At 38.7% G+C, this 9,899-nt stretch overlaps 1 protein-coding gene across 1 annotated transcript; it reads left to right on the forward strand.

Annotated features, from left to right (window-relative positions):
- Nucleotides 1-385: 385 nt before the first annotated feature.
- Nucleotides 386-9,083, forward strand: LOC144628320 (uncharacterized). Its single transcript, XM_078486414.1, has 8 exons — nucleotides 386-489; nucleotides 2,719-2,957; nucleotides 3,232-3,349; nucleotides 3,939-4,114; nucleotides 4,517-4,677; nucleotides 6,080-6,216; nucleotides 7,564-8,876; nucleotides 8,908-9,083. The coding sequence occupies exons 1-7, from the start codon at nucleotides 411-413 to the stop codon at nucleotides 7,989-7,991; spliced, it is 1,338 nt and encodes a 445-aa protein (XP_078342540.1). The 5' UTR covers nucleotides 386-410; the 3' UTR covers nucleotides 7,992-8,876; nucleotides 8,908-9,083.
- The last annotated feature ends 816 nt before the right edge of the window (nucleotides 9,084-9,899 follow it).

The raw sequence follows: 9,899 nt of genomic DNA on the forward strand, positions 1-9,899 counted from the left end.
ACCAATGCTCTGGGTAATATCAAGTAATAGGCACGAATTATGATCAGTTTACGCGCTGAAATAAGGGGATTATAAACTACTGTAGGCACGCACGTTAGTTAGATCACGTCATAGCTCAGGCTGAAGAATAAGGATTGTTGACGGCGAAAGAAACAAATTTGAGAATGTCTTTGTTGATGTTTTTATTGTTACATCAAATAGTTTTGGCGCACGGTGAATCGACGGATTCTGTGGAAATTAGACGAGTCGAAACTTTTGGCAAACAAGAAGATAGTTTTGAGTTACAGCAGAAATCGTACCAGTCGTGCATCAGTCAGAATGAGTGCAATCGTTTTAACGCAAATTTATCCCCGAAGGCTTCTGTTACACTTACAGCTGCACTTAGTTGTTTGTGCTCTTGTTCGCGAGTGATGGCCGCAACATTTGCTGTAAAGAATGGGTCTTGGCAGTGCATTGGTAACAAGGAAATTCGCGAGAGAGAATTAGATGGTAACTTGCATTGGTTTATTAATTGTCAGTTTATATTTTTGTATACCTTTTCAATCTCAGACACTGGGAAATTTTAATTAACTAGTGAGAGGCGCGGTGGCCTAATGGTTAGCGCGCTCGACTCCGAGTCGAACGGCCCGGGTTCGAGGCCTGGCCGGGGCGCTGCGTTGTGTTCTTGGGCAAGACACTTTACTCTCACAGTGCCTCTCTCCACCCAGGTGTATAAATGGGTACCGGCGAATTTACTGCTGGGGGGTAACCCTGCGATGGACTAGCATCCCATCCAGGGGGGAGTAGCAATACTCCTAGTCGCTTAATGCTACAGAAACCGGGATAAGCTCCGGCTGTATGAGCCTCATGGCTCGGACACAGACTTTACCTTACAGGGAATACCTTCTGTTGAAAGCTACTCGATTGTTAAGATACTTGGAAACCAAAATTATATCTTAATTGACCGCATTTTCTCTGACGCACCATAACAAAACACTGAGAATCGCACAAAGTATAAGTGGAAACCCATTGTAATTTTTTATCCCACAAAATAACATTAGATTAAAACAGATTTGCTAACCTATAAACACGCAAATGTGGCGTAAAAAAACGGTATTGTAAAAAAACTGTTTTTTTACAATAATGTATTTTGTAAAAAAGCTGCATTTTTACACTTATATATTTGTAAAAAAAATGATTCGAAGGCTGTAGCTTTCTTTCAATTCTTTCAACTGCAAGTGTTCTGAATCTTTATGTACGCTTTAAAGGCTCTCACTAGAACTATTTGGCAGTGTAATTCTGTATTTTAATGTTTAAAAATGTGTATGGCCGGTTTCCTTACAAAATAAGGTTTGTAAGAAAAAGGTCTGTCTGCTGTACATGCAGCTCAGCAAAGACTAATTAAAACTGCGTTTTTTTCGTTTGTTTCAAATAAATTTAAATGGATAAACACTGGAGCAAGTTCTTCGTATAATATTCTAACTCTTAGCCTAAACTGAAGCAGACGTTTCTTGTTGTAAACAAATTAAAATTTCAACTCGCCGACGGAAGGCCGCCGGATCGGAACGATTACTGTTTAGTTTTGATGAAGCAGCTGGCCTCAAATAATAAACCGCTTCCGTTCTTAATTTTCGCATCACCGAAGCACGAGATTCGTATGAATGTATTTTAAATAGAATTGATTTTAAGAAGTGAATATCCTTTAATCACCAAATGATTCTGAATGATTTAATTTTCGTGACCTCTGCCTGACCCTTGCGTAAACATTCACACGTCGAAACAGATAAGCCTGTTTCAGTCCCTCGTTATTTTTTCGAGCAGAAATCAATATCTTGTCAATCGAAATGAAACAGGCTTGATGATATGTACCGGGCACACAAGATCGTTCATTATCACGCACACTTCAAAAAGTGTAGCAACAAGGCAACTGAACAGATCTAGAAATGCTACACGTTGCGCATAATATTAATGTTGTGACTCGGTCGACTAAGGCTTTAAGACAGTTGCGCTTTGGTATAAAATTATGGGCTTTTGCATACCCTAATTCTCCACTCAAATTCTCTAGAGGTACTCTATGCAGCATCTTGCTGTTTTTCTGTAAAAAGCAGCTTTTTTACAAAGATATTTCTTGTAAAAAAGCAGCTTTTTTACAACTATAACAGTAAAAAAGCTGCTTTTTCACGTAAGAAAGCGGCTTTTTACAAATATATATTCTTGTAAAAAAGCAGCATTTTTACAATGATATATTTGTAAAAAAGCTGCTTTTTTACATAAAAAAGCTGCTTTTTTACAATTATATAATTGTAATAAAGCTGTTTTTTTACATAAAAAAGCAGCCTTTTTACAAATATATATTCTTGTAAAAAAGCTGCTTTTTTACAACTTTATTTTTGTAAAAGAGCTGCTTTTTTATGTAAAAAAGCAGCTTTTTTTACAAAAGCCGTTTTTTTACACAACACAAATATATATATATATGTAAAATCTGACTTTACTGAGTATAGATAATGGCGTATTGAAGATGCCGAAACGTCGACTTTTTACAAAATAACATTAAAATAAATAACATAAAATCTTCACTTAGTCATAGACACGAATTGTACGGATGGCAATATTTGTCAGCCGAAAATTTATTCAACCATGATCGTATCAACTGTATTATTTTTCTGATGATTCTCGTTTCTCTATAAACATAGTAATTAAATTTTGATCTCTAATATTGCCTATTCCATTCTTGTCTAGATTGCGACACAATCCGCCATTTTGCTAATGAAAAAGAGACAGACCCTCTAAGAATGTTTAAAGTACATCAAAGCATGGATTTGGATATCGGCCTTGACATTCAGTGCTCCGAAAAAACTGCTAGTTTCAGCTATCAAGCATGCGATGGCGTGTGGAAACCGCTGGGCAACAGTTCTTCTGTTTGGGGGCTACAAGTAACAAAACACACGTCAAATTCAGAGAAGAATTATATGCTTGAGGTAAGATTGAACTTTGTTCAGGGAAGAAATTAGCACTGAAAAGGAACTCATTTCCCTGGCTTGTTAAAAGACGCCATGTCATGCTGTCTACCCAGTATCCTATTCGGTCTTATCCTTCATGGTTTGTGCTTTTCACAGGATCAACGTTTCTTCAATTTGGTGTATGTGGTGACGTGTTTGTTTCTAGTTTTTTACTCCTTATGTGCACAGAGCCTGAGGCAAACAAATTCTGTAACATCAATTAATCATATACCAATGTTGCTCTTATTTTTAGATATATAACGCCAACCGATCCAAAGATTTGCAAGGAAAAGTTATGAAACTATCCATTCCATGTGGCTCAGCGAACTTGCCACTTTGCTGGCTTTTTAAGATTTCTGGCTATGTGACATGTAGGTGACACGTTTATATTAACATTTATTATATAAACTGTGGTTGTTTATTGGGATTTTGACCACCGAGAAACAGTATCTCAACGTGTATACTCAACGTGTGCTTAATGAGCCAAAGTTTATCGATGTTCGCTCTAAACATTTTCGGATCTGCCACGGCAATCTTCGGTAATCTTCGGCTATTTTCGGAAAAGTTCGGAAAATGTCCGGAAACATTCGTATGACCTTCCGACAACATTTAAAAAATCTTCGGAAATCTTCTGAAAATGGTCGGAAATCTTCGGAAAAATCGTCAAACACCTCGTATTAAGTAGGTTTATAAAATAAACAAAATAATACATGGTTGCTTGGAGACATGAAATTTATCTTCTCGTGTTCAAATCTATATGGAATTTCTCTTCGAGTGTTCAACTCGATATCTCACGAGAGAGCGCAGCAAACGAGTGAGATATCGAGTTGAACATTCGAAGAGAAATTCCATATGTACGCGCGCCCATGTATTATTCTCTATTTAACTTTATATGAGTCATAAAATGTCTCCACAGAGAAGGAACTCTTCTATAACTACTATTTCTTTTCATGTTCACAGGTCCTCTCAAGCATATTTTAGCAACAAGTATACCTTCAAAAACAAGGACAACAACAACAACAGAAGCAGCAACAGCAGCAACAACAACAACAACAACAACAAAAGCAGTATTTTCCACAAAGCATGCGGTACTGACCGCAACTAAAGTTCCGATAAGTTTTATATCAACTTACAAGGTTCGATATCTTCACTGAGGTCATTATTTTAAAATGATTAATTGCCATATGTTTCGGCGGCCAAATTAGTGCGCTAGAATCTGGATAAGGCAGCTGACCGGGTTCGTACCCTGGCCAGGGTCATTGCGTTGTGTTCTTAGGCAAGACACCTAACTCTCACAGTGCCTTTCTCCATCCAGGCGTTTAAATAGATACCAGTGATTTAAGTGCTGGGCGGTGTAATCCTGCAAGAGACTAACACCCCATCATGGGGGAATAGAAATAATCCTAATTGCTTCATGAAACTAGAGATAAGCGCGGTTCTAATTGACCGCTAGGCTTGAATGCAGACTTCGTCTTTGTTAAAGAGACTGATATTAATCATTACTAATGGGTTGAGGATTTTCTTTTATTATTACACAGGCGACGAACCCCCGACCAACAGATAGTGACATTGAGACCATTAATGAGGCCTCTCATGAAGTATCAATTCCTTTGATCACTGGAGTGGCGGGCTCTGCTGTGATTGTGTTACTGGTCGCTCTGATCATTGGTTTGTTAGTGTGTCGAAAACGAAGGGAAAGGTGAGTTATCGAATAGGTGTTCCTAATAATTTCGGTCAGCGTGCACTATAGTACTCTAATGGGCTACAGCACTGTAAATCCTTGATGGAAAAGGCACGTTATGCCATGTTCCTCTTGCTTGAATTCCTACACTATTAAATGCTGTTCCTATTTTTCCCCAACAAATTTCTGGATTACTTTGCCCGTTTTGGATCCGAGGAGCTCTAAATCTCATCAGCGCCGGCGCTTCACTCCGGTTTCCGTGACAGAATGCGTGTAGGCGTATTGCTGCTCCTCCTCAGGATGTAATCCTAATCCGCCATTATATACATCTGGGTTGAAAGAAGTACGAGAGTTATGGTCTATCTCAAGAACGCTGACCATTAACCAGTACAAAAAGGTCACAATAGGCCTTAGTTGTTGGTCTTGAACGTACTTTCTTTTTTAGACCAACCGCGTCTCGCACATTTGTGGAATAACTTAAGCCCAGATGTCTAATCTGGTAGCCAAATATTATCTTTAGCAGAGTGAGAGGGCCATAAAGCGTTTTTGTAGCAAGTTCTTTTAGCAAGTTCCTGAAGACAACGCCTATAAAATTATGTAATTTTTACTTCCGAGCCAAAATATGCCAAACAACAAGTATTTAGCCTGCGTTGCAGACGAACAAAACCTCGCGGGGTTTTGTTCGTCTGCAACGCAGGCTACAAGTACAGTCAACTCTCTCTAAGACGGACACCTTCGGGACCGGCCGCAGCTGTCCGTCTTAGAGAGGTGTCCGCTCTGTAGAGAGTCGAGGTAACATGACACTGGTAATTCTGAGATAATAAAGCTAAACCTTTGCACAATGCAACAAACCTTTGCTAACTACAACAAGAATAAAATAATGAAAGGACCGTATTTGCTTTTTAAAGCAAAAATTGAGAGTTTCTACAAACTGTAATACTGTAAGTAAATAACGACATCTTAGGTGTCCATACACGTCAGCAGAGAAGTAATCCGTTAAAGCGTCAATGTTTGTGGTTAGTAAGCTTGGTATACACGTATCCTCAGAGAACTGACTAACTATGCGAAGTTTAAAAGTATTTTCACTGATAAAACATGATAAAAAAAATTTCTCAAGTGTCCGTTAATGATTTCAAGGTGTCCGTTGTCCGTCTTAGAGAGGTGTCCGTCTTATAGGGAGTTTGGTTACAGTAAAATGACTGAAAAACGGCAGGAACCATCACCAAGTGTCCGTCTTATGGAGGTGTCCGTCTTATAGAGGTGTCCGTTAAGAGAGAGTTGACTGTATTAGGATAGGGAGTCGTTAAATATCGAGTTGAACTTCGAGTTCGAGTTTGAGTTGGAGTTCGAGTTAGACTTCTAGTAACAGGATAACGCAAAAGGATTTCAATGACTTTAAAACACGTTTTTATATTCGCAGGCATTCGCGGAAGCGTTCGACATGTCTGGAGCTGAAAACAACAAAAACAGACGATTGTATTGACCAGTACTCGCTAGTTGAAGAGAAAGCACGTTATCAAAGTCTTTCCCCTTCACCAGATGGTGCCATGGAAAGAGGTCTGTATAAACGGCGTTTGTTTATATTCATTCATCATTATTGCCAAAGCCCTAAGTGGGCATAGGGCCGGACATTTTCCCCCCCCATGCTGCCCGGGCGCGGGCAGCCCCCCCCCCCTCCCCCCACCCGCCAAACCCAAACCCCCCTTTTTCTCCCCCCCCTTTCCCCCCCTTATATTAGTTATTATTAAATGACGGAACAAAGAAAAATGGATTGGTGATTTACCTTTAAAGGGACTATGTCACGGATTTTACCAGATTTTTGAACAGCCAAAATTTATATTTGTGTCGCAGGAAACGTAAAAATAATAATCCATTTTTATTAAAATTGTGATATTAGATCACTGAAACTGTTACAAGCATCTTTGGCTGCGGATGGCTCGGACGGAAACGGATTGCAACTTGAAAAAGTAAGGCTTACGTTTTCAAGTTGTTTCCGCGCTTCTTAAAAAAAAATCGATATTTATAGCCGTAGCTTGATTTCTATCCGCAAATTAAGGTTATATATTCCTTAAGATGTTCAAAGATAATGTTTTTTATGGGTTATTTTGCCCACCACTAATTTCAGAACAGTTTAGACCAAAAATCTGCGAAATCCCTGTGACATAGCTCCTTTGAGGTACCTATCTATACTGTTAGTCTGCAGAACACATAGCTTAAATTTGTCGGAATTATTTAAGTATTTAGACACAAACATGGAGGAGCTTAATTTCAATACCCAGTCAGTCAGTCGCTCCCCAGACATTACCATGACTTTAAATGTTACTAATTGTTATGTAATTGTTTATTTTTATAGTAGTTACGATCCAATGTAGTATATTTAACAATAGCAGTAATTATTATCAGTATCATTATTTAGAAATATATTAGTATCAGTATTTAGTATAAATATTTAGTTTAATACACGACCCCACAAGCATTGTGCTTAAAACCCTTATCGTGTTTAAATAAAGGATATCATGATGATAAAAAACAAGCTTTTTTACCGAAATAAGTTTGTGGATTCGACCAGTACTAGTACTAGTGTCATAAGTTAGCTGCAAAACGGGGCTCGTTCGGTGGCCGTATCAGTACCCCTCCCTAGAGAGTCGTGCGGGAAAATAATGCCATAGAAGAATCAGTATTTAAGAAGAAAATGGAGAAAGTAATTGTTTTATATTATAGTAATGGACAAAAATAACGAAACCCAAGATCTACTAAAATAAACAGATAGTACCAAACACACTTAGTTAACTCCTGCATGTGTTCCAAATGGTACATGTAACAAAACCATTCTGTCTTGGTAGCGTAGGCCCAGAAAGCTGAAAATAGTCGTTATTGATACGATTGCATTAAAACATGTTGCAGGGGTGTACGTGTCGCGATACAAGGTACCTGAAACTACTTTGGAAACCAACAATTGCTATACTCTTCCCGAGGGACAAGACCCGTGCAGGCCCGTTGATGGGCCAAAAGTGAAGCCAGACTGTGATGAGTACGATTATGCACAGTCCAGTCTAGTGGTGCGCAAAAATGTGCTCAAGTTCAGTTTCGCTGCGTCAAACGAGAAGGACCCTAACACACCAGAAGATAATGTTCCTTTTTACCATGTACTTGATGGGGAAGACAGAGGCCTTCAAATTAAGGAGTCTAGCGAAGACGATTGTGGAAAACCCGATGAAGGAGCCCCTTATTATCGAGTACTCGAGGGACCCAATTCTTTGGACCCCCCAGATAACACCCATGAACAAGACCATGAAGGGGCTCATAATGAAACTAAGGAACAAGACCCTTAGTACCATATTCTCGAGGGATCGAGAGATGACGAGCAAAACAGTCCCAACGAAGTAGCTCACGAGGAAAAAGCTTATTATTATGCGGTAAACGGACCTACTAGTTCTTCAGGAAATCAAGATAACAGTGGTTACAAAGATCTTCAATCAGATGGACGCGTATCCACAGGTTACCAAACGCTTCACAAATATGCTTATGTAACTTGCGGAGATTCTGAAGTCAGTCGTAACAAGTAAAATGACCTTAGTGTACAAAATATGTACCAGGCTTCCGGAGCAAACAGTAGAGTAGCAGCTCTTGTAAGCTTGTAATTCAGTCTACCTGTGTAGCAGTTGCTATTGTTTTAGGGGCCTTGGAGCATTGTTCCTGTTGTTTGTCTTATTATTCTCCCGAAGGGTAGCGAGCTATTTTTCTTAGACCTCGCAAGAGCTGCTACCTGACCCGAAGCGAAGTGAGAAGACCTTTTGGATATAAAATGTGTATAAATATTACAAAAAAGCATGCGCGCTCAAGAAAAGCTAATAAGAATCTAAGTAAATACAAAAGTTAATTTTTTATTCCATTGGGTAATAATGGTTAATGACGTGAAACGATTCTCGTCTGAGCCAATAAAACAGCGAGGGAGTTCGTAGGGAAAAACGCGGCTTCCGAAAAGGATCTGGGACGAGCGAGGAAATTACATTTGAGACTAGCCTGCGTTGCAGAAGAACTAAACCCCGGAATAGTTCAGGCTAAGTAGAGACGCGTCACGTCTCTTAATTCACCTGTCGTCGGCATTAACATTTTTAGTGCATCACATTTTGGTACTTTGCCTCTTGCGTTTACTCCGCTCCTTCATGTCTATACTGAAAAGTGCCGCAGATATGTAGAGCACCCTGTGTTTTCTCGTTTTCGTCAAGTAACATATATTTTGCAGAGCTTTGTATCTCTGTAAGCTCTCGATTGAATCGCTTTTTTAACCCAGCGGCCATACATGTAAATCGCTTGTGATATGCAAAAGCTAGTTCTATGCTTGACTTGAAATGATCGATAACAGAAATTGTTATTTTAAAGGAATCTTGAAGACAAATATAAAATAAACAGTTTCATATCCTTTCTTACTTTAGCCATATATGTACATTGTCAAAAATATGAAATAATGAATAAAATATTAAAATTATTAATTATTGTATTATTGCATTTTGAGCCTGTGGATAAAACCTTAGCTTGTGTGTGACGACCCAGAACAAAGCTATTGAGCATTACTTCCATGTGGTACTGTTTATTATGTTGTACAAGGAGATCTTAACTTTAAGTCTGTGGATAAAACCCTAGTGTTTCCTTCTATTTTTTATTTTTTTTGGCTTTTTAGGTAACTATTAAGTCTGTGGATGAAACTCTAGTGTGTGACCATTCAAATGAAAGCTACTGAGCAGTACTTTGACGACTGCGAGGGAGGTACTTTCATGTGGTACTCTTTACTACAAGGTAGTTCTAACTTCTAAGTCTGTGGATAAAACCCTACTGTGTGAGTATTCAAGTGAAAGCCACTGAACAGTGCATTCACGTGGCGCTGTGTGTATTTTTAACTTGAGCGCTCTTGGAATGTAAGGGTTAACCAATTATGGTACTTAAGCAGCAATATTTATTTCTATAGAAAGGGTGGCCAAACTTTTTTTAGCCTAAAAATAGGCTGCCTAGTATTGCGATATGGCATGTTTGATGATGTCAACCACAACGCCCTTCCTTTTTTAGTTGATAAGATAACTATCAGGCTCTTCATGATCAAGGCAAACAACATTCTCTATTTTTACACATTCTCCGTATTCTTCGAACAAGATTATTCGGTGGAATGTTTAAGTCACTATTTAAAGGGAACCTCCACTCTTACGACAAGTTTACGTTGAATTGTTTAAATTAATGCCTCAATT

This window comes from Oculina patagonica, chromosome 10 (genome assembly GCF_052425735.1).
Source record: "Oculina patagonica isolate OP01 chromosome 10, crgOcupat, whole genome shotgun sequence".
Lineage (NCBI taxonomy): Eukaryota > Metazoa > Cnidaria > Anthozoa > Scleractinia > Oculinidae > Oculina > Oculina patagonica.